The sequence below is a fragment of the Nyctereutes procyonoides genome, unplaced genomic scaffold (assembly GCF_905146905.1).
Source record: "Nyctereutes procyonoides isolate TBG_1078 unplaced genomic scaffold, NYPRO_anot_genome, whole genome shotgun sequence".
Lineage (NCBI taxonomy): Eukaryota > Metazoa > Chordata > Mammalia > Carnivora > Canidae > Nyctereutes > Nyctereutes procyonoides.
The window spans coordinates 18976542-19002443 of NW_026575020.1; the positions used below are offsets into that span (position 1 = coordinate 18976542).

At 38.6% G+C, this 25902-nt stretch overlaps 1 protein-coding gene across 7 annotated transcripts in view; it reads right to left on the reverse strand.

The window, feature by feature from the left end:
- Positions 1–25902, reverse strand: part of ACACA (acetyl-CoA carboxylase alpha) — a 289228-nt gene that overhangs the window by 120289 nt on the left and 143037 nt on the right. For 6 of the 7 annotated variants that reach the window (XM_055322849.1, XM_055322873.1, XM_055322865.1 and 3 more), the window contains 8 exons: positions 21411–21524; positions 19884–19997; positions 18782–18871; positions 17130–17248; positions 5929–5952; positions 3188–3331; positions 2284–2380; positions 957–1064 (listed from right to left, as the gene is read on the reverse strand). In XM_055322849.1, coding sequence (XP_055178824.1) covers positions 957–1064; positions 2284–2380; positions 3188–3331; positions 5929–5952; positions 17130–17248; positions 18782–18871; positions 19884–19997; positions 21411–21524 — 810 coding nt within the window. The remainder of the gene's footprint in view (positions 1–956; positions 1065–2283; positions 2381–3187; positions 3332–5928; positions 5953–17129; positions 17249–18781; positions 18872–19883; positions 19998–21410; positions 21525–25902) is intronic. The other variant, XM_055322841.1, reaches the window with a different exon arrangement.

A 25902-nucleotide genomic window follows, 5' to 3' on the forward strand; every position in this document is an offset into this window, starting at 1 on the left:
CTTCTCCCTCTGCCTCTCTCTCTCTGTCTCTCATGAATAAATAAATAAAATCTTTTTTTAAAAAAAGGGATAATATTAAATATCAAGTTACAGACATATCTTGAAGCTGAGAGAACCATTGCTGAGCAGAATAATTTGGTGAGGGGGCATTTTGGACATTTAACTTTGTGGAGGTGAGCAGAAAACTGGGGGTTGAGGGGAGAGCAAGGGGAATATAGGTGGATCACAAGTAAACCTGTTGCTGTGCCTCGCATGAGAAGCAAGAGTTTACACTAGAAAGACTGCAGTCCAGAATTAAAAACTAAGAAAAAGAAATAGACACTTGCAAAGAAAAACCTCACAGACACTGGTGACTGACCAAATAGAAATAAACAAGTATAGATTGTAGGAAGAGAGGCAGATTAATGGAACGGCCAGGAAAGGAAGAAGTCAATGGTTGCTGAATGACCAAGGGTAAAGGGTTTGGTTATTTGTTTTGGGGGAGAGATTTGGTTATTTGTGAGGGGAGTCATACAGAAGTGAAGGAAAAAGATGGAAATTTAGGTTTAAACTATGACATTTGATGTCAACACAAGATATCCAAAGAACACAAAAATGGAAAGGAGGATGGAAGTATAAATGATATTTTCAAGGGAATGGGGCACCAGGGGAAGGACATAGAAGGAAATTTGGGGGAATCTGGGTCTAGACATGTGGAGTAAAGTCACCAAAAGCTAATACTCAGCAGGTGAATGGAAGTTCAAGACAGAGCTCTGGGAAAGATTTAGGAACACAACTTACTTTCCTTAAAACATTTTGAGTATTTGAGGTCTATATTTCTTGATGTAAGACATTCATTATGTACAGGCACAATTACATAAAGCACATAGCCATTATCGGTGATAGGCCTTATAAGCAGCAACTAATGAAAAGGTGGATAGGCTATTCCACCCATTTCCACCCAACAGAGGACTTACATTTTGTTGGGTAAACTCTCTGAACATAGCTGCCAGTCTGTCATCCTCAATATCACAGTCAGTCTTGATAGCCACATTCAGAATGTGAATTGGTTCATCCCTGGGGACCTGTAACTCAAGAACATATGACAAAGAAATTTAGGAGGCTGGCTAATACAGAGGCAGAGAGAAGTTACAGTACTTGGTAGCATACCTGAAAAAGAGATACACCCCACAAGATATTCTGGTTCGCCACTAGTATATTCACACTAAATTGAAACCACTGCCCAGCATCCATAAGAGATTAAATTAAGTAAAACACCTAACTTTTCACAGATAAGGCAGTAAAGGCATTAGCTAGAGGTGGCCTCAAATCTTTACTTGACATGAACATCAAGATCACTGTATCCTCAAGTATTTCACCAATAAAATGGGAATGAAAACATTTGCCACATTTCTTCACGGAATGGGAAGCAAAATGAGTGAAAGAAGCCACCTGAACATATCCCCACATAATATATTTCGTAACCATTTACCAAACGATGGAATATCAAACCATGGGAAAATAACCTCATAGGGAAAAAAACAGAATCATCTGTTACTGAGAAATGAAAAGAAGGTATTTAATAGAAGAAAAGTTTTAGCTCCCTGCATGGAGCCTGCTTCTCCCTCTGCCTGTGTCTCTGCCTCTCTCTCTATGTCTATCGTGAATAAATAAATAAAATCTTAAAAAAAAAAAAAAAAGAAAAAGAAAAGTTTTAAACAAAAGGCCTATTTTTTCCCCCTATCTAAAGCTCACAATTCCCTGAATACTATAATAGCATTCTGCAAATGTACAAGCCATCACTAAGAATTACAGCAACCACAGCTCAAGTCTTTAAAACAACATTCAGGGTCATCTGGGTGGCTCAGTTGGTTAAGCATCTGCCTTTATATCAGGTCGCAACCCCAGGGTCATTGGGTTCCCTGCTCAGCAGAGAGCTTGCTTCTCCCTCTCCTTCTGCTGCTTCCCCTGCTTGTGCTCTCTTGCTCTCTCTATATCAAATAAATAGAATCTTAAAAAACAAACAAACACAACATTCAGAGACTCAGAGGCAGCTGCAATGTGTGTAGCTGAGCCCATTTGGTATTCTCACTATGGATTCCAAGATTAATACAGTTTTTTTAGGTTAGAATTTATATTCCATCTGCTCCCAAAAATATTTTGATGAGGCTTATAAAACTAAATAATATAAAGTAGGATAAAAAGATGAGTTTTTCTCTATAATGTTCCAAAGTCAGAGAGATAGCATACACTACAAATCCTGTGTCTAAATAACAAAGCAGTTTCTCAAAGGAGACACTATACCTTGTCTTCATCGTATAGAGATGTGTGACCTGCCTCAGGGAATGTAGGGCTTTGCGGTGGGGAATCACAGAAGCAGCCCATCACTTCATCAAAGATCCTGAAAAATACCAGAGAAACACCCACCATGAAAATCCAAGTGACAGAAAACCTGAGTGGCAGGAAACTAACGCTGCCATTGCCAGCCCAGTCCCAATGGACTTCTTGCCAGCCCAAGAAGAATCTATCCTGCTCTGTGTTCAATAGTCAACTGAAGAGAATCACCAGTGGCTAGAGGTGACATGCAAAATTTCACCAAATGGCAGAAATTAGGAGGATGGATTGTTTAAACTTTAATAAACCATATATATTTTTTCTTTGTAAAAAAGAATGATCTACGGTTTTTTGTTTTTTTTTTTTTCATATGTAAGCTATGAGCACTGATGTCATCATCAGTCTTAAAGTAACAGAAAGAGCCTGGGACTAGAGCAGTGACAGACCAATGTAATTACCCCTCCCCCTAGGGTAACACATCAGTATACATCAAGAGATAGATGCTGAATGCATTTAATCAAAAGATGTATTGTCTCTGGTGGAGCTCACTCTGGTGTTGTGTTTAATTTCTCCTGACATTTCACTCATCACAGAGCAGACGCTTCTTCTGTTAGCTCCTAAGGAAAAGATGGTTTTTGTTTGTTTCTTTTTTCTGGCCAGGCTCCTATAACAAGTAGGGGCTCCTAGAGTCTGAATCAGAGGTAGGAAAGAAAGAACATATACTTCTCCAAGGACATATACAGCAAAGGCTGGATCTCCTTAGCTGGCTCATGGCTATCCTGGGGGCCTTTACTCATTTGGCAGAAATCGGAGACCCCAAAAACAGAAATGCCTATGACTCCCCTCACACAGACACAGTTCAACAGTGTCTTACCTGACAAAATCTTCGAAAGTCCGAAAAGAGACCATTCCGCCCATCCGTTGACATGGTGGAGTGAATGAGTTGTCCAAAAGCACATCGCTGACACTAGCTACGTGAGTCATGCCATAGTGGTTGAGGTTGGAGGAGAAGGACATTCTAAATTGTAATTCAATCAAGTGCATTAGACAAGGAAGGTAGGAACAGGACTAGAAGAGTAACAATAGAGGAAAGAAACAGGAGAAAACTCTGAAGTAGGGTCAGGTTGCAGAGCAGATTTGGTTTTTTTACCCAGCATGGATAAAACTGTCTTGATGGATTCATATTAACCCTTTCATCTGAATTTGCCCCACACCAACTATTTTTAGCACCCCCAAATTTCTCCAAATAAAATCTAAGGATAGGCAAGAACTATGTGGCTGTTTAAATACATGTCTAATGAATGGATAGCACATAGGGGTTAAAAACCATCCTGCTCTTCACCTTCCCTAAAACATTCCCTCTTATAAAAGGAAAAGGAAGCAAGCCAAGTGGTTTGTAACTAGGCAACACTTAATCTATTATAATTCCTAGAGAAAAATGCCTTAAGTATTCACAGATATATGTGTGTACAACAACTAAGTTATTTGGAATGGTTTAGTAAGTCATCATAGAAAACCTTATTTATCATACAGAAACAAGTCACAGTCTAGAAAAGGAACTTTATTGAGGTACTTATTCCTTCCTTGACAGAGCAGTTATAAGGAATATAGCTCCTCCCTTTTTGCAAAAGAGACATTTTTCAACTCAAAATTGCAAAATTTCCTTTTTTATATTTAAATACTTCTATATCAAAGGAAACATATCTTCACTGAACGCTCTTAATAAATCCCAGCAAGATGCAAAAGGGCAGAGCATGGGTCTCAAAGTATGTGTAAGCATGACAAACAGGTGCTAAATGGAGATGCTCGAAGAGAACTGAGATATAAGGAGTCTTTACATTCCTTGATGCACCTCAGCAGTATGTACTACTAAGCCATACTGGGAAGTATTTCCAAATGCCCAGTCCATCAGGACAGCCTGTTAGGAAGGACCAAGTAAAGGACACCTTCAGGACTTGCCTGACAGGTTACCAGCATACTGATCTGAAGCAAGTTCAGAGCAAAGTAGTGGCACCTGAACTTTGGGGGAGCTGCTCAAAATCTCCCTGAAGTGCACCACCTGCAGTGCTGCAAGGGGGAAGAGAGGCAGCAATGCAGATCTGTGACCTGGGTACAGACTGCACTCTATTTAAAGTGTAATTATAAAAGGCAATGGAATTTTTTAGGGGATGGGAGTGCTGCTCACACAGACTATAGAGACTGGCACTCCAAGTTTTTATTCCTCTGGCAAATGAGGACTATAAAAAGGCACTTCATCTTCTGACAGTAGTAGAGAATAGAAAGGCAGAGTGGGAGAGGAAACCATTGATACCATGAATGAAACAAACAAATGAAACACACATCAAGCAAGTCTTACACATGGTGCTCACTAGAAACTGGGATTCAGAGTTATATGAACTCAGAAATGCTATCATCCTCTTTTCTAGGATCACCAAATATATGTATTAAAGGAGCAAGTTTGTGAGGCATTATATTTTTTCTACCTGCCTGACATTAGACAGGAAAGATACAAGGGTTCCAGACTTAAAGGGAACTCCTCTGAATAAGCTATTTGTGGCAGGCATAGGGTTAAGTATTTTTTTCACTCAACTGAACCCCAGGGAAAGGGCCACTATTCAGTTTCCCCCTCTCCTATGCTCAGGAGCCAGGAGGTAGCTGCCCTGGCAGGCAGGAATGAATCAAGCCCACTCTCTAAGGGTAGACACAAAGACCAAACCAAAGCACTTCCTTCTTCTCTCCCCACCCAAATTGGACTCTAAAAGATACAATAGGTTTTGATTCCTTAATATTGAAAGGGGGAGGAACAAAATAAACCTAAGCCCATAAATATTTCAGTGTATAATTGATCATCTACAAAGAGCTTGCCACCAACATTACTACTTTGGCATTTTGTAGATTCAATTCCAATCAGAACGGCTATCCTCTCAAACTTGCATTATGTTGCCTTGCTTGGCTCAGAAGCAGAAGGAACTCAAAATACCAAAATATCACGTGTTATATTGGCCTGGAAACTTCTTCACAGGGCTACACACATAAAAACTTAGATATAATTTTCTAATGTTAATCTTATGAGTCTGAAATAAAATGTGACTTTCACATCTTTGTAACGCTTTAGAGAAGTAGCTAACAAACTGATAAAACATGAGATCAGCTATTCCTATGTTTGCATTCTTCTAAAAGGAGAAGCAAACTTGAGAAACTAAAAATTGACAACAATTGTGAATAATTTGCCAGGGTAGGAGTAACCTTAAAGGCTTCAGCAATCCACCCCACCCCCACCAGAAGCCCCAAACTAGACAGAGAATGTAGTGAAAGAAGATTTTTACAGCAAAGGTGAACATCAGGTGGACAACTTCCCTAATGTATACAGCTAGATGAGGGGAGCTTCTCCATGCTGAGGCTTTTCAAGTGTTGCTTTTTGAAAAGCTGAAGAAAAGCTGAAGACATGTTTTTCAAAGAAAGAATAATTTAGTATGTCCAAAGGGGAGCTCAGGACTCCCTAGCAAAAGACAGCATATTACTTTTCAAAGGTAGGTGTTATTTTTTCCCCGATTTCACTATTCTAAGATACAAAAAAGATGCTTTTAATTGGAAAAGAAACTAAACATACGGTACCTGTTTAGCGTGGGGATGTTCCCTCTGTAATTAAACAACCACAGTTAGTTACTGGTAGGTTAGTGAAAGCCATAATAAAAGAATTGTCAGAGCAGATACAGACTGGTCATGAGGTGCTCCAGTCTGGCAGCTCTGGCATTCAGCAGACATAATTAAGTGCTCATTACCCTTCAACCCCCAGGGGGCCTCCAAAGAGGCAACCTCCTGACCTACCTCACCACAGCAACTGTTGACAGAAAGGGCTGAAATGTATTTACCATGGATTTTAAAAAAATACTTCTATTACAAAAAATAATGCAGAATACTGATAAAATACAGGCTCATGAAAATTAATTTAAGTTATATGGATATGTCATATTACCTTAAGCTTCAACATGAAATGTCATTCTTGACAAGATTCTTACAGAATTTTCTTTCTTGTTCCTATTTTACTGAAAATTTAGTAAGGAATTCCAGAGAAGTTGATTCCACAGCCCCTCCTACCTTAACTGCTTTTCTAGGATATGAGGTGAACTCACAAAGTCTCCTCCAAAGAAAAGTAGCCCAGAATCTAGATTCCTAGCTATCTCTTCTAAGCTTTTTAACCAGGCTCTTCCTCCCACAGACCAGGGGGATAGTGAGAGATGGTGGTGGTGTTGGAAACTAGGGTACTCCACACTATGGGAGCTTAAAAAAAACAACAAATCAAAAACACACCTGAAAATAATGTAGGAATGTAATGATAAATGATTCTACAACTAGAGTGACTCTGTTAAAATAAGCAATTTATACATTTTAAATTAAATGATCTTAGAGTCATAATGACTTTTTAAGGTTGTTGTAAACTCAGAAACTCTAGGTCTCTCATAACTAAAATCATACCTAAATTTGGCTAGTCTTAGGATTTCCTGATCAAAAATGTGCCAAAATCATGAAAGAAAGATTAGGCAAGAATGGAAACTGCAAGGCAAGTCTCCTGCATTCTCTTTGGTCTTTGCCACCAATGCTTTTTTCCCCTCCTTAATTTGGCGTAAGTCATTTTCTCAACTGAAAAAAAAAATCCTTATTTTCAATGTTAAAAGGGCAAAATTATACTTACCACTCACAATTTAGGAGCAATCTAAGGGCATTGATTGGTTGATTTCTTAACCTTCTAAAACTCTTTTATCAGCATTTAATCATTGTTGGGGTTTTCTGGCACACACAGGACTTAATGGGCAGAACATAGTGGGTGGTGCTGATGATATGTGGGAAGGAGGAGAGAGGGAGGAAAATGATGCACTTTTCATGGCAGTGAAAGGAGCAGAATAGACTGAGCTGGCCATATAAATAAAAAGCTGTGACATATCACTGCACACAAACTGTATACCTTGTGTGATTTGTGAGTAGCAATGCTCTTTGCATCAAACCTGTATCACAGAGCAAATTCATAAGGCAGCAAGAACAACCTGAGTGCAAAAACCTGCACTTTTGCTGTTTGGATTCTTTGAGCCTCTCATTCAGGGAAATGGGTTTCATTTTATAAGAGCTCCTTAGCTATAATGCAAGGTGGCCATCCTCAACAAACAAAACGTATGCACAGGTTCTAGGGCAGAAGCAGTTGTAACTAAGCAGAAAACTAACAGGAAACACTAATGAGACTACAGGAAAGTCTTCTTTTGAGATATCAAGGATTCTAAAGAAAGAAGACAACTGCACAGTCTACCATGAACCTCAGTACAGAGAGAAGAATCCTACAACCACAGCAGTCTCAGGCTCCAACCATTCACAGGTTTCTGGAATTTGGAAACCAGTATAATCTCTCAAACTGCTAACCAGTTTTTTAAACTAGTAAAGTGGTACCACTGTTCTGTAGCTGCACTATAATCCTTTGGGAGTCTTCACAGGATGAGGGCCAAGTTTGCAGCAGAAAGGGCCCGGATTAAGAATGTCCCCAACAAAAAGCTGGCCCTCTTCATTAGCAATTGTCAAACCTCTCCTAGGGAGCCCCCTGCTGCTGTATTATAGGAACCTGCACCATCTACACAGAACGGGGTAAGAAGAGTAACTCCCAACATCTCCAGTGTTCAACAGAATGGCCCCAAATCATTCATAGAAGATTTAAGTTTAGATGCAGTTTATCCTCTTGGGAAGAATAAGAATCTGTGTGGCTGCACAGGAGATGAGCGGGGAAAGAAGGATCAACTCTATCACCAGATAAATACTTAACAATGTCCATAATGATCATTTGTATATTCTGTTGCCCTACACAGGGTTGATCAATTTAAGAATATGACCAGTGTGGGATACTGCACACTACTGTGACACACTAGAGGCCTAGATCCATGGTCTACACAAAGATGAACAACCAAGGAAGAGATTGTAAGGAGCCATATATTCCATTTATAGAGCTTTTAATAAAATAGAATCTACTACATTTCACTACATACTCATCATGCAAAAATAGTCAAACTCTCCATCTCTGATAAGGCAGTCAACTGCATTTTCGAATACATAAGTGGGATATAAATTCACTATTGGAAGCACTTATCATAATGAATCTTTATTCACCGGGTTTTGATAAATACTGGAATCGTTTTCCTCCCAGCACATTTGCTCCATTTTGCAGATATGATAACTGAGAAAATAAAGGGAATAAAATTTTCCAAGGATGCTGCTCAACACAGTGTCATAAGCCAGAGTCTAGACTTAGCATTTTCTCATCTCTGTTCCTGAGGCTAGCATTCCACATCAATATAGACTAAATTTAAAGAAGGACAAGAGAAATCCTTTGAACTCTGAGGTTCTTGGCATTAAGTCACCTCTGATTTTATTGATCTGCCTGCACAGAATGGCTGGAGAGCCTGCTTCAATATGAATGCAAAGTCAGAGTTGCTGCCTGCTAGCTGAACCCTCTTTATTTAAGAAACACTGACTTCTCTGGCAGTCACAAGTTCTCTCAGCCTTTTACCATCCCTTCCAGCTGAATTTCATTTTGCTCGATTCTAGCTGGCCCTACATAAATCTTTTATCATAAAAACGCTCCCAATTCTTTTGCCTTCTAACTTAAAAAAAGACCCTATATGAAAATGATGGGGATGCATGCAAACAAGCAGTGGTTACATCAAGCTGTGACTGAAAGGCAGTATAGGGCAAATCTTTTGAAATAAGGCAGCAAAGCAGAATCAGAAGAGGTCAGCTGAATAACCTACTAGCAGTCGCTAACAGCACTGCCGTAAGAGAAAGAGCAATTTGGCTGGCTGTGACCAGTGGTGGTCTCCTTGTGTGACTATATTTCTGCAGGAGAATCCAAATCAAGAGCTGTAAAATACATGTGAACCATGTATTTCTATTGGCATCTCCCCCACCACCTCCTTGCAGTTCAGATGCCCTGATTCCACTATAGAGCTTTCATTTACAATAAAATGATCATTGCTTCATTCATTTGCTGCTCCTTCAAAGCCCCTTCTTTGCTCTGCTGGAAGGTTTTGCTCTTTTTGAAACAAGTATGCCAACAGAGCTACAGCATATTACTGTTGCCTGCTGTATAATTAGCTACAAACCCACAGCACAAAACTACAGGGATTTACAGGTGCCCTGGATTCTGCTTTTCCTTTCCCCTGGAATCAGCTAGTCTTCTTTGACAAGAAGGGACCTTGGGCTACCCTAATGATATATTGAGAGTTTTAAACCCGGCTCTCCAATCTTACAAGTCTAGAGTGCCAAAATAACACAGCAGAGACTAGAAGCTGAGCCATGGATACAGGAAAGCACTTTGGTAAGCACTTAAACCTGCTGAGAATCTTCTCTTGTGCCAGATGCTTGCATCTGATCAACAGACTACCCTGAATGAGGGAAGCAAGCACTGTAGGATTTTATTTATTTATAAGTCTTTATGGTCTGCTAACTACAACCAAATGCTCCCACTGCTAAAAAATGCTACAAGTTGGATGACTTTTGAGTATCTCAGTACTATCCAAAGAAGGCTCTAATCTCTGGGTATCAGATTATCAGAATTCTCAAGAATGGCTGCAGGATGCTCATTAGTCACATGGAGGTTTTCTGATTTCTCAACTTCCTCAAAACCTTTTTCATAAGAAGGTCCAGAGGACACTCACTGGCAGCTAAACATTGAAGGTGCCAAGCAGCCTAAACGCAGTCATGACCAAAATATGTGCTATCAGGGGAGAACACAGCCAACCTCTTCTGGATGTGAGACATGTGCAACAGAAAGTGCCTGAATCAAAACATTTTAACACAGAAGGCCAAGGTCACATGGAGCTAACAGCAGGGAAGATGTAACACAACTTGACTTAACTGAAGCATGGATTTCCATTAAGAAATAGGTGGAAATAAACACCAATAGGTCCTCACCCATTATATATGTACAGAAACATACAACAAAGTGTACTTCTACCTCCGGCATCAATTGTGATGCTTCTATTTGAATCACAGATTAAAAAATTTAAAAAACTATGTTCACTAATATGTATTACTTATGAAAATCATTTGCAGTTTTAAATTTCACACTCCCAGATTACCCTAAGATACATAGTCACAGAGTTCATGGGATAATACTTTACATTCTATGAATACAGCTATATTTAAAAGATCAGATACATAGACTGACTAAAGAACTTATTTGCTTTCAGATTATTCTGAGTTACTTAATGTGCCCAAAGCAGAGTGATATCCTACATGTCAAATGATTCCATGAGTTGTCAAAATAAAGGCATTCAGAACAAAGCTTTAATGTAACAAGATTTTCCATTACCAACACCAAAGAGTGATCAACTATGGTTTGGAATAAGAAAAAAGACAAACACACATACTCCTAGGGCTCTAAACCCTGAGCCTCACTGGCTGAAAGAAGAGAAAAAGGAATGCTAAATGATAGAGTCTGGGCTCAAGGATCAATCCATGCAAAATACTGGTTGAATTCACTAAAGACCTGGGCTGATGGAATCTTAGACAAGAGAAGTAAATCCTGAAAGTCTGAATAATAAGAAAATGTTCTTTCAGTGCATACCAGCTGTGCTAACTAGTCCTACACTAAGAAAATGACTTAAAAAACTAAAACTCAACTCGCTACTTGAAAAACAATTCTTAACTGATTATAAGGCACCTTTAAAAAAAAAAAAAGAAACATAGAAGGGGCACCTGGCTGACTCAGTGAAGCATGCAATTTTTTTTAACTTTATTTATTTATTCATGAGGAACACACAGAGAGAGGCAGAGACACAGGCAGAGGGAGAAACAGGCTCCCTGAGGGGAGCCCGACGTGGCACTCTATCCCAGGACCCTGTGATCATGACCTAAGCCAAAGGCAGATGCTCAACTACTTAGCCACCCGGGGTACCCTGAGCATGCAATTCTCAATTTCAAGGTCATGAGTTCGAGCCCCATGTTGGGTGTAGAGATTATTTAAAATCTTTAAACAACAAAAAAACCCTCTCCTGTCAAAATTCTCATGCAATAGGAAATAGTCTTTAAACCTCAGAAGAAACACAAACACACACATACATGCAACACATATATAGGTTTCCTATTATGCTTAAGTCAGAAATTTTTCTGCAGTTCTGTTCAAGTGAAGGGAATTTAAGAAGAAAAGGGTATATCTACACCAGGAGCTTCCCTAAGTGAAGGTCTAATAACTGGATCCTCTGAAGACCTGGAGATGTCAAATAAGTTGTAACTACAGCTTCCAGAAAAAACTTCCAAGTCTTAGGTACAAGATCAAGAAGATAACATAACTTGCCCTGACTAAAGTCTACCTAGCAGAAAGAATGATACAAAGTCATAGGGATTATAGAAAGAAACTGTTCAGTCATCTTTTTTTTGTTTTAAATATTGAGAGGAGTATCAGAAAAAAGCCCACTGCCCAATTATATTGAAACATACAGTAAGTAACTGTCAAGCAAAAGTTTCAGTCAAGCAAAATGAGTAAGCCCTAGAGAGCTATCATACAACATTAAACCTAAAGTCAACAATAACATACTGTGACACTTCAACATTTGTTTTTTTTTTTTTTAAGCTTTTTTTTTTTTAATTTTTATTTATTTATGATAGTCACACACACAGAGAGAGAGAGAGAGGCAGAGACACAGGCAGAGGGAGAAGCAGGCTCCATGCACCGGGAGCCCGATGTGGGATTCGATCCCGGGTCTCCAGGATCGTGCCCTGGGCCAAAGGCAGGCGCCAAACCGCTGCGCCACCCAGGGATCCCTCAACATTTGTTAAGAGGGTAGATCTCATGTTAAGTGTTCTTTCCACAATAAGTTTTTTTTTTAACAATTTTAAAAAAAGTATTTATTTTTTTGAGAGACAATGAGCAAGAGAGATCACAAGTCAGAGGAGCAGGAGAGGGAGGAGCAGATTCTCTGCTGAACAGGAAGCCAGATGTAGGGCTCAATCCCAGGAGCCCGGAATCATGACCTGAGCCAAAGGCAGTCAGCAAACCGACTGAACTACCCAGGCACCCCTCCATGATAAGTATTGAAAGTATCGGAAAATACGTCATATTTTCAAATATGTCAAGCAATACAAAATCCCATGATAAATTTAAACAAAAATAAAAAAGGCATAAAACATGTTGGCCACACATTAACTGCCCAAGTGTGCCCTCCAAAATGGTGTCTTCTCCCTTCTTAGAGGCTGCTCTCTACTTATTTACAATGGAATTGGCTTGTGTTTTGCTTCTCTAAAAATCAAAACACATCCCAATGGGACACGTATCTAAGGCATTTTTCAGAAAAAATACTCTGCTGTCATCAGTTTGCAGAGAGCCATGTTCGTCCCAACCCACAGGAGCTAAATTACTAGTCAAAAATAAACTGGAGGAATGGAATTCCACCAGGTGATTCCATACACAACAAGAGACTATAGTCTTGCTTTGGTAACACTTAGAAAGATACTCACTTCTAAGGATTGCTGGACAAAGTTAGTCTACTTCAAACAAATGCCTAGCTAGGAATGTGAAAACCAAGCAACAGGAAAGAAAATGCAAAAAATTGGTTTAAGAATGTATCTGTTTTCTCCCCCAAGTATTTTTGGTTTGTTAACGCCAACTGGGAAAAATACTGTAAAATTCTGTTTTACATTGATAGGTAAAATATGTATATTCATATGCTTGCCCTCTGTTCTGAGTAATTTTTAATGATTAAATTTGGTAGTAGAATACCTATAGTTTCAGGTGTGGAGAATTCCTGTAGCTACTAAGAAACATAAGAGGTTTTTTGTTTTGTTTTTTTAAATCCATCCCAGGGGCACTACCATTAACATAAAATAAAGAGGGCTCAATGTGATTGTCCTAATTAATTTTTGGTCTAGAGTTGAAATGTCTGTGTGGCTGGGAAGTGCTTGAAATATGACTAATCTGTATTGAGACATATTATAAGTAAAAATACACTCTAATTTTCAAAGACTGAGTATGAAGAATGAAAAAATATTAATAAATTATTTAATTACATACTGAAATGATATTTTGGATATGATGGGTTAAAGAAAATGGTGTTAAACATAATTTTATCTGTTTCTTATTACCCTTTTAAACGTGGCCAACAAAAACTAGAATTTAACATATGTGGCATGTGTTGTATTTCAATTGGACAGCTCTGGTCTAGCGGTAGTGATCTTTACCATTCAGGTGCTCATCAGAATTTTCAAAAAGTGATCCTCTGGAGTTTGATTCAAAATAAATCAGAATCCTGGTATTTGGTAGATTAAAAATATTTCCTAAATAATTCTGAAAATCATTAATCTAGAGGTTAGTGGACATAATTGTGTCCTTGAGCCTTGTGAGATTGGGAATGGAATAGACAGATCATCTACTGTGACTTACTTCTGTAGAATAAAAACCAATATGCTCATTGCCTACTTCTTCAAAACAGTAATAGGAAAGAATACTACTACTAGAGGTAGGAAAAAGTTGGAACTTGCCTCAAAACTAGCTAAAATTAAGAGTCCCTCGGGTGCCTAAGTGGCTCAATTGGTTGAGCATCTGACTTTTGGTTTCGGCTGAGGTCATGATCTCAGGGTTATGGGATCAAGTCCCACATCGGGCTCTACACTGAACGCGGGGTCTTGCTTGAGATCCTCTATCGCTCTGCCCCTCCCCCCAGCTTGTGCACACTCTTTCTCTAAAATAAAAATAAATAAAATCTATAAAATTTAGAGACCTTAGAATTCTTTTATAAGGTAAATAGACCTACTAATTTGACAGGCCTTTGTCCCTGGTTCCTTCGAGAGAGATTCTAAATCCCTACAATTTCTCAAAAAAACAGAAGTATCTTCATTATTCATGAGCCCCTTGATTATATCCGAGTTTATGCTGAGATGAGATAACTCAGGACAAGGGTTGCTCTCTAGGAAGACCAACCATGTGATTAGAGGGTTGGTGGCTATGAGCCAGCTGGACCTCTGGGGAGGGGAGAGGGATCAGAGATTGAGTTGAATGTAATTTGTGATTCGATTGTCCCACTGTAATGAAACCGTGATAAAAACTCTGGACACTGAAGCTAAATAGAACTTTGTAGCTGGTGAACATACTGATAGCTACAAGGAGGAGTACCTGATTCCAAAGAAAAGAACAGGAAAGCTCTGTGTTCTGGACCTACCCAAACTTTACTCCGTGTGTCTCTTCATTTGGCTAGTTCTGATATGTGTCCTTTATAATAAACTGTGTTCATAGGTATAGTGTTTTCTGATTTTTGTAAGTTGTTCTAGTGAATTACTAAACTGGATGAGGTCATAGGAACCCCCAAATTTTTAGCCAGTTGGTCAGAAGTGCAGGTGACCTGGGAACCCCACTTGTGGGCCTACCTGAAATTGGGACAGGTTTTTAAAGAACTGAGCCCTTAATTTGTGTTATCTAACTCAAGGTGGTTACTGTCAGAATTGAATCACAGTATACCAGTTGGTGTCAGAATAAGGTCATAACTTCAAATTGTAACAAGAAAATTTGTAAGAAAATATAAAATTTTATAAAACTAAATTGAAGTAGCAAATCTATAATTTAGCAAAAAACTTATACTCTATAATGGAATATTTCATTTGGTGATTAAATCTGATAACACATTTTACATTCCTAAACTAACAAAAAGACTTTAGGTCTAAAAAGGCATTAAAGCAATTTTAACATTTTTCTGGTTTTCACAAAGGCTGTTTTACTTTTCCTCCTTTACTTGTCCTTATCTCATCCTTGCATCTCTACTACTAGTACTACTGCTACCATTACTAACAATAATCTAGCAGTTTATATTTTATATACACACAACCATGGAAGACTGGAGAGAGAAAATATGATCATAGTTCTGTTCAACTATCTTTATCCCTAGGGATGTGTATACCTCAGATGTTGGGAGGGACAAGTAGCCAAATTTCGAAGCCGTATCAGGAATAACCAAGATTCACATTTTTGAGGTGGAAAGGAGAATAAGATTTCTCAACAAACAGTTAAGAACCGTTTCTCTCATTTTTCAGTCGGCTTTCCTTCACCAAACTGGATATGTATCCTCAAATAAAAAAGTAGGACAGGGAAAGCAATTCAGAAAGACAAGGGGAACGATGAGGAAGGAAGGAAATCAGAAGCAGCTCTGCAGCCTGACTACAAATCACTGCCCACAGGGAAGAGGTAGTAGAAAGCAGGAAGAAAAGGAGAATGTCCTGAGAATCACAAAGAGCATTAAGTATAGCATGTAGTTCTCTACAATTATTCAAGGAATGCAGGAAAAGAAAGAAGACCGAGTGCTGAGCCCATGTGTGCCGTGAGTACTTCGCCACTCGCTGAAGGACAACCATTCATTTCTTGAAAATGAGATTCTGAAATCCGTGGAGGCAAAAATGTACCGAGAGATGCTTGCTAAATCAAGGATATATGCTTTTTTCTGCCAGCCATAAGGTATTTTTGAGGTAGAGATGTGAAAGGATCTTCTGAGACAAAGAAGAGAAGTACTTCTTCTGAAGATGCCTCTGCTCATCTGCTGACCTCTGCTGGATCAACAGTGGCATCCAGTGGCCAAAAGTCTCAGCACAGACTTCTTTGTCTCTAGGAAAGATTTCTATTGCTTTGGGTGAAGTAGCAATTCAGAACAAAACCATTTCTGTTGTCTATAACTAAGGATCCCCAAAGACACAGTACTTTGTAATACGAAGTGAAGAACCAAAGGCCATAAAGAAGAAATGGAGGTGGGGGGCAGCTTAAGATTGGCTATGGTATTTATATTTCCTATGGTATTACTAAAAAGAATGAAAATACAGGAAGTGAGGAATATATGTGTGTGGGATTCCTGTTTTCACTGCCTCAGAATACTTTAAAAAATAAATCAGTATTCAAGATAAAGTATTTTCATCTTAAAACCAAAGCAATACTAAAACAAACTGCTGTATATATATTTTATTTCTTAAAGGGCCTGGGATGGGAAAAATAATGGTATTAGCATGGCTTAATTATATAGTTTAAGTGAATTTCAGTTTGCTTCTGAGGTGTGATTTTTTTAAAAACCGATTTAAGTTTCAACTAATCTATAGCAAATATATAGAAAAGCATTCCATCCAAGTGCTCTTCTTTTTTAGGTAGGTTCCAATGTGGGGCTTGAACTCACAAACCCCAAAATCAAGAGTCAGATGCTTAACTGAACAAGCTAGCCAGGTACCCCACCCCCACCAAGATATTTTCGTGTTCCAACTGTTTGACTTACACTGGCTAAAAAAGTGATTTTCTGGCAAAGTCTCGGCAACTAAAATGCCAGTAAATTCTGACTTAAAGAAAAGAACTATGTTTCCTCAATGACATAATATAAGCAAACATGAAAATGCTGGAGTAATCCTCAAAAATTATTTTTTTAAGATTTTGTTTTTTATTTGACAGGGAAAGAGAGTGAGCAAGCACACAAGTAGGCAGAGGCAGACAGAGGGAGAGGGAGAAGTAGGTTCTCCACTGAGCAGAGACCCTGACCCAGGACTCGATCCCAGGACCCCAAGATCATGACCTGAGCCAAACGCATCTGCTCAACTGAGTCACCTAGACGCCCCTCAAATTTCTATCTTAATTAGACTATACTTCATTTCTCCAGGTCAAAGACTAAAAAAAAAAGTGGGTACCAAAAAGCTCTACTTTCATGATTTAAATTTGTTCATTTTCTGCTCTATGTTTCTAGCCAAAACCAAAAATGCATGGAACACCCCTTAGCTCTCCTGATATACATCCCTAGCCAACTCAGATGCATGCCCCAGCTCAAACTCACCTATTTGGATGAGATGTGGGTAGCATGAATTGGAATTCCACCACACAGGTGTTGTCCTTAAGCTGGCGATGTTGTACGCTGTTAAGTTCATAGGCAATATAAGCCCTTCGAACATAAACCTGGTTAAAAAGTAATCCTCAGTAAATACACTTCAAAAACAAAAACAAAGACATGCTTAGCCCAGGAAAGAGTGCTGAGAAGAGGTATGCAATATGGAAGAAGATTCTGAACATAAATAATAAGTTGCTTTAATTAATAAAGTTGCAATATTAAAACAAGGCCCATGACTATAAATGGAAATAAAACTATTCTGCCTCTGGCTGGGCCATAAACCTTTCACACTAACCCATACTCAGAAGAATGTTTGATCATTAGTAAAAGCAAGGATAAAAGCAACTATTAACTCATTGTGCACGATAATTTCAACAGCAGATAAAAAAAGCAAGCAGTGAGGAAAATGAGAGGTACTGATTGTGAGCCACCTGAGGAGTGAAGGCAGACAACAGAAATAATTGTCGTACAGCTCAACTCTTTTATTATCTTGTACCTTTGTTTTCCTAAATTATTTTAGATTTATATCCCCCAAACCTAGGCAAGAGCAGTAGGCATAATTTGACATCTCACACAAACTAGCTTGACTCAGGAGTTAAAAGAAACAGCAACAGGCTCCATCTCAGCAAAAACCATCAGTTTGGCCTTGTGCACTTCACAGCCAATTTGCCATGCACATAAAATGCTACACGGGATTCTACCATCATGTGAGGTATACAAGGAGATTTCTCATTAAATGACATGAAAGCACTCTAAGACACTTAGACTATTTTTAAAATTTGGTATTTACTGAGTAGGATACATTACACTCTATCCACAGAATACAAATAAAAAGTAAGCCAAAGGAGCTTGCAACAGATTGTAGTGATGGCGTGTTACACAAAATCATCTAAAAACATTCCTTTCCCTTTTCTCCATCTTCAAAAAACATCTAGTCAGCAATTTTACAGCAGTATTCAGGGCCTGCAATTTTTGTGCTTAATGAGGTAGAGTGCTGTGGTGGAAACAGAAAAGTCTTTGAGTCAGATTGACTTGGGTTCAAATGCAAACTCTTCTGCTTATTATCTACGTAAATGTGGATAAGCCACAAACAGAGTCTCACTTTCTTTTCACTTCATCAAGTAATGGTAGGGTTAAATGAGAAAAAGAGTAATGCACCTAAAACACAGTTCATTAAATGTTATTACTTTCTTTCTCATGACAAAATATTTCATAAGAGCTGCTTGAAAATTCAGAATATAACTAAAATCCATTTTATTTGGCCCAAGTCACAAAATGGTACATGTTCTGGTCAGCCATATATTTTTTCACTTATTATTTTATAGGAATCCTAATTTATTATGAAATGAGAGTATTCAAATACCTGGAAAGTAGAGACTATTGAAAAATGCTGGCAGCTATTTTCCTGTGATTGGAGCCCAGAAGTGGTGATTAGTTCAGCTGAAACACTTGAGTAAAGCAAGTGTTTGTTTCAGAGGAAGACTCTAAAGCACCAAAGACTTAAGGCCAAAGAAAAAGGTCTGATACAATAAGCAAATGGACAGAAGAAATCAGCTAGAAAACAAGAAAAAAGGTCACATCATGTAACTATGGAAACTTACCTCCAGAGCTGCCATCCTCACTACCTGGTTGCTGTGATAGAAGAAGTTTGGTAGGACATCAAAAATGGATGTTTCAGACAAGATGAGTTTCTGAAAGGTATAGAGACAAGCTTAAACCATTATATCCAAAATAGAACCATTTCAGTGGATAATATGCAGCATTATGAAGCTCTTAAAATAACCCAAGAATTCTGTCTACAAATGACCTATATGAACTTAACCTTCTTTGTGCCCAACTTCCTTAACTACAAAATGAGGAAGATATTCATACCTAGCTTCATGGGTCTGTTGTGAGCACTAGGAAGAATTAATATATGTAAGTTCTTAAAAATAATGCAGTAACAATGTATTATATGCTAATATTAAGTGCTAATGACCATAATTAATATCCTTCCTGACATGCATCTATACTCAACCTCTCAAATATTGTCTCAATTCTCCCCTATGGTAAAACCACAGATTTGGACGCCAGTTGAAATCCTCTATTTCAACTATGAACCAAATAAAAACATCTTTTCCCCTTCTCTAGGTTCCCCACAAGGAAATATGACAGAAAGCCTAGAGATTCCCTTGGCTAGATAGAACAATATTACTCTCATTTACAGGTGGAAAAACAGAATGTCATTCCTGAAAAAAATGACGTCAAAACAGTAATAACAATGTCTTTCCAATTAATAGTAAAATTAGCCAATATTCTTCTATAAAATTGGCTCTGTATAAAGCTTAATACTAAATATCACAATAAAATGAAACTTAAGTGACTTTAGTAGTTTCGTCTCTAGAAGACTAACAACTACCTATTTACACATCTGATTCTATTCAACCAGTGCAACCACTTAATTCTAGCCTAGAATACTTTCTAGACAAAAAGCACAAGAGGTAAAGACTTCAACAGGACACTTCTATCAAGGCAGGCCTATTCAATTTTTAAGCTCAACCACAATTCTAACAGCATTTTTATGAGAAAAATATTATAAGTATAAATCATTTTATAAAATCAAGGCATGAAACTTCACTACAGAGAAAATTAAAATAGATTAAATCATGCTTGGGAATAAAGGAGACAAGAGTGCAGAGTGGTAGAAAAGAACTATATGTATACCTGCAGGTTCTCAATGCAAAACTGATGTCCATACATGTCAATAGCTGAAAGGAAGATAGACTCTACTTGGTTATGGCGAAGCTCATATGATGGCAAATGGGAGGCAATAAGAACCTAGAGTGAGAGCAAAATAAGAGGCATAAGTTCCTGAGGGAGTGATTATTCTAGCCTCCTATTAGGCAGCTCTGATACAAAAGCAATAAATATAAATCTGTAAGTGCAGGCATCAAAGATAAAACAGAGACCAAGTAAAACAACTTCTAGGTCCTGTAACATAAAGCCAATGCCACCAAATACTGCATCTCGGTTGACTCTCACCATGATTTGCGTTGTGGGCAATTTCCCATGGGGGGTGGGGGGGGGAAGGAGAGAAAACAGCTTCAATCAAGTTCCCTCAGTGCATGTGATTTACCATTGCAAAGCTGCTGGTCCTGGGGACTGCATGACTAGCTGTTAATTGGGAATCAAGTCTGGCAGGCAGCAGCTGTGGGGAAGGTGGAGGCAATAGAGCCAAGGCTTTTGCGCAACTCTGAAGTAGAAAGGACCAGGAAAAGCTGCTCTGACAGCCCCAGGTATTTGGTATCATGGAGAAGGTGTCGGAATATAACGCCAATGCAAGTGAGGAGCCATGTCACAAACACACAGGGACACGGTGGGACCTGAATAGTCTCAGCAGGTCACTGAGAGGTTCAATAATTTTGAGTAGTTCAGTGACATGGATACAATTGTGGAGAAAGCAGAAGGTCACTGAACAGCTTCAAATGCTGCTTCCTTGTCAATGCCCATGCACTGAAACACAAAGGGAGAACCACTTCTTGGCTTCCCTGCTGAAACCTTTTGGAATGGAAATGAAGACTACAGGGTGAAACTAACCGGACTTCTCTAGGGATGTTCTGATTGCTAGCACCTCCGTTTCACCGCATTATCTTTCTGCTTTCCCCACTTGATTTTTTTCCTGCACACTTAAGTTTACACCTACTTCTAAGGTTCCCTTTGGGAAGTGAAAAATATTGAGTTTATTGCCATCCCTTAGCTTCCTTTCCTCCATGTGACTCTAGTTTACTATCACAAGGCTATTTGGAATTGTAGGGAATGGTAACAGAATTTTCAGGGAGGAAAAGACTTCTATTATTTTAAAGATACTCAACATTAATGTTTTCCTTTCTCTTTAAAAAACACACCACATGAGGAGCTCTCTGGGTGGCTCAGCGGTGCCTGCCTTCAGTCCAGGATGTGATCCTGGGGTCCCTGGATCGAGTCCCACATTGGGCTCCCTGCATGGAGCCTGCTTCTCCCTCTGCCTGTGTCTCTGCCTCTCTCTCTCTCTCTCTCATGAATAAATAAATAAAACCTTAAAAAAAACACACACATCACATGAAAACATCTGTTCTGAGGGCAATGAGAAGACATACATAGAAAATTGCACGATCTTTTTGTCAGGCAATCAAGTAAAAGTTCACTGTTTCTAAGACCACTGAATCTATAAAAACCATTTCTCGCCTCAAGACAACCAACACATGTCCTTACCTGGCGTGCTCGAAGTGCTACTTTGGCATTGGTGGTCTTACTGAGTTGAGTTAGCTCTGTGAGAATATTCAGCAGCTCATCAGTGAGAGTAGGGTCCCTACCGCACAACTGATCCTAATTGTTAGGGTGAAAAAACATATACACATCCACATTAAAAAGAACTGTAGCTAGAACTTTGAAATATGTTTACCAAAGTAAACATAGCTGGATACAATGAGAGAATGCAAACTTCTTATTTTTTTTAATCCCAAACAATGCGGTATAGAAAATCCCAGAGAAAACCATTGCTAAGGAGAAACCCAAATTCCTCAGTCATTCGTATTCAAAATTCCTAGTGAATTTCTTTACAGATCAACATTACACTTTTAACATGCAGAAGAAATCATCTGAGACCATTAAAAGGGTCAGGGTAAAAAAATCACAGATTAGGCCTAAGAGTTTTAAGAGGCTTTAAATAATATGAGGACTAAAAGCTTTCCTGTTCCCTCTCCCACTTTTGGAAAGAAGGCAGAATAAGGCAAAAGGAACCACTCCTGGTGGTTTTCATTCCACATGCCAAATGTTCAGCATCCCAGGAGGGTACAAAACAGAAACATAAGAACAAATTATTCATTTAAAAACACACACTAAACAAACACACCATCTCATATGCTGACAATTCTATACCCGAAATCTTTTATCCTCTTGCTGCACCAGGAATCATTCCACAATTACTAAACATGGTGAATCCTAAAATGGATTAGAGAAAAAAACCAAGCTCCTATTATCCAGCCCATGGGCTTATTCAATTGGGTCCTTCCTCTCCTAAAAGTTACATTTTGTTAAGAAAAAAACCTATATCCTATTTTGAGAAAAATGTTTCTTCTCAGTGGAATATTAGTTTAGTCCCTAAATTAATACATTATCCATGTGATTTTCATCTAAGCTGAAAAAACTGCAGGTGTAGTTTTTATAAATATCTGTTCTTTTTTGAAATTTACAGTTATTTATAGAAGTTCCTAATACCATACCACATAAAATATACACGGCATAGGGATCCCTGGGTGGCGCAGCGGTTTGGCGCCTGCCTTTGGCCCAGGGCGCGATCCTGGAGACCCGGGATCGAATCCCACATCGGGCTCCCGGTGCATGGAGCCTGCTTCTCCCTCTGCCTATGTCTCTGCCTCTCTCTCTCTCTCTCTCTCTCTCTCTCTCTGTGACTATCATAAATAAATAAAAATAAAAAAAAATATACACGGCATAGACATAGTTTCCTCTACTTGTAGTTTGAAATAATTGCCTTTTTATTGTAGCAAATTTTTATTCTCCCTCTACTACCAACAGGATATGAAAGATGACCAGATCCCCCAAGGCTTCCTGTAGTTGTTGCCTTTTAATTTTCTTCCTACCTTAATTATCAGCCTTTTTCCTAAAGAAAGGATCTCCATTCCATAGTTACCTTCCTCATCTCAGGGATGTTCTTTATAGTCTTATCACAACAGAATAAATAGAAGCTTGAGGCTTTCAGCTTTTAGGGTAGACATGCATGTCCCAAAACACCTTTTCTACAAACCCTACTACCTTCCACATCTTTGGAGTTTTGGAGTACTCTGCACCACCATGCTGAGAAGGCTTCTCAAACATTTTTCTTCTCTTTAAAAGATTTGATTTATTTATTTGAGAGAGAGTGTACAAGCTCTCACACACGCCCAGCAATAGCAGAAGCAAGAGGGAAGGCAAGGGAGAATCTCAAGCAGACTCCCCAATGAGCAATGAGTGATGAGATCATAAACTGAGCCAAAACCAAGAGTTGGATGCTCAACCGATTGGGCCACCCAGGTGCCCCTTCTCAAACATTTTAAAGCAGGAAATACTTTCTGGTTCCTAATTCACCAATCAGAGGTCTGCTCCAAATGTCCAGAGTCATAAAACACATAATAGGATTTATAGCTAAGGAAGTGCAAGTATTATTTTCACCTGTTGAACACAGGAAATTCTGAGTGGGAAAATTCACCTGTTTAGTGCAGGGAATTCAATTATCTGAGAGGGGAGGAGAGAAGCAGCTGATAGGTTGACTATATATCCAGGGTTCATTGAGCATGGAGTCATAGACCAGAGGGCCTCTTCACCTCTCCTAGGGCATAAAAAAAAAAGGAGGGAGAAAATGCAACTAAGTTGCATCTTTTATGGAGAGCTAATAAGGAGCAAAAGAGAATTTCAAAGGAATATATAAAATTACCATAGACAAAACCACTGGAAGACAGAAGAACAGACAAGTAACAGTGGATAGGGAAACCAAGACAAGTTTTTCCTACCAAATCCCTCTTTTCCCAATGTTCCTAATAGAGAAAAATATTCCTTTCTGAGGTACTTGCTCCATTCATCAGACTGATCCTCTGAAAGATTTAAAAACCTAACGGTGTCCTAAATAATAAAATTCAGCTACTCTACAAACAGCCAGACCCAAGTCTCAAGATCTAACAACAAAAGCCAACACAACAAAACAAAAACACTGGCTACCTACTTGTATCAGACAAAACAGCCTTGTTAAGGAATGTTTTCCCTTGAAAGGAAATCCAGGTTTACCTTTTGATATTAAACTAAAATACATACATAAAAATAGAGCTATTCTCTTGCCTAACTATAGATGACATTCTAATAACACACAAAACCACTTAAAAAAAAAACTACTTTTTTTTGTTTTGTCTTTCCACCATAAGAGAAAAGGAAAAAGAGGGGTAGGGAAAAAGAAACAGTATCTGAAAGAAAAGTGAACTATGGAGAGTTAAAAAAAAAATAACTGGGAAGTAATTATTCGCTCACAATCAACAACTGACAGTCTTCCCGGGCTCCTTGTGATAAAGTACAGAAACCAGAGCTTTCTGGGATGTGAAGCATCAAATACAGTTATCAATAAACCACTACCTCCATTAGTCTATCCTGATTAGATAGGATAGACTTTTCTAAGAAAGACTGGCGGGCAGCCCAGGTGGCTCAGCAGTTTAGCGCCACCTTCAGCCCGGAGTGTGATCCTGGAGATCTCGGATCGTCCCATGTCGGGCTCCCTGCGAGGAGCCGGCTTCTCCCTCTGCCTGTGTCTCTGCCTCTCTCTGTGTGTGTGTCTCTCATGAACAAATAAATAAAATCTTTAAAAAATAATAATAATAAAGAAAGAAAAAGATTGGCAATAGAAAATCACATATAAAAAAAAAATCACATTTAGAGTAACCTTCTCAACCTTCTCTTGTCCTTGACATGAGCAATGTTCAGGTCCTAAAATAAACCAAAATAAACCACCAAGGACAAATGACCATTCTATTCATCAGAACCAACTATGTGAAGATACAAACATCCAGAAGGAAGTTTATGGCCCTCTAGCCTACAGACAGGCTTCCTTTGGGAAGTCCAACATTACCATCTAATTCTGGTCAACATTTTGTAACAATGACATTAAATGGTGACTATGTCAGATGTGTTTCCTTAATATAAAGAGGTTCTTTTAATGAGCCTACCTGCTGAATCTGTGATTACAGGTTACCTGCATAAATTTGTAGGCCAAAGTAAACATAATTATTCAGTAATGGTTAAGTTGGTATCACACACTTATTTATGATGTTTATTCTTAACCTGGATGGTGGCTAACTGCAGGGAATATTTCAGATTTGCAGAAATATAACAAACATGCTTAAGTGTCAAAACCATAGCCAAAGTTATGCAGATGACTGCCAGAAGAGCCCAGTATAATCCAACTTGATCTTGGCATCCTAAGATTTGAAGGCAATTCAAAACAGAATGTGACTAATGTGTAATGCTCTCAAGACATTAACTACTGTTCAGCTGGATGAGACACTAATCCGCAAATCAGCAATGGACTGGTAGCTTCTTGCAGTCACAGCTGGACTTTTTGATATTCCAAGGACATCATGGGACAGGTTAGTAAGACATTATTAATATCACCCTTATTCAGTAAAGTTGGGTTCACTGAGAAAGATGACTCCTTTATTTATACATTGGACAAAATTATTTGTAGTCATGTTAAGTGGAAGAAGGAAAGGTTCCCCATCTAAACCAAATCAGAGGCTCACGGGCATGACATTATTCCTAAGGAATATGCTTTATATCATGTTCATGTGGATGATACCAGAAATAACATGTAAATGGTGGGAAGACTACTCAGCACAAAGGTAGCTCTACTAGATACATTAACTTGTGATCTAGATAGTTACAAGGATGTTGGTAATTTTTATTGGTGCCAAACTGATTAATTTGGCTAAATAATTCCTTAAATAAGGGAGCCTGAGTGGTTCAGTTGGTTAAGCGTCCAACTTTTGATTTTCAGCTCAGGTCATGATCTCAGGGTTGTGACATCAAGCCCCGCTCATGCTTTTTCTCTTAAGAAGAAGAAGAAGAAGAAAGGAAACTCCTAAGTATCTCTAAGTAAACATATACAATGTTCTAGTTTTTTCCTATGAAATTAAATTTAGAAATAAAAAGAACTTTCAAAAAGTAAATT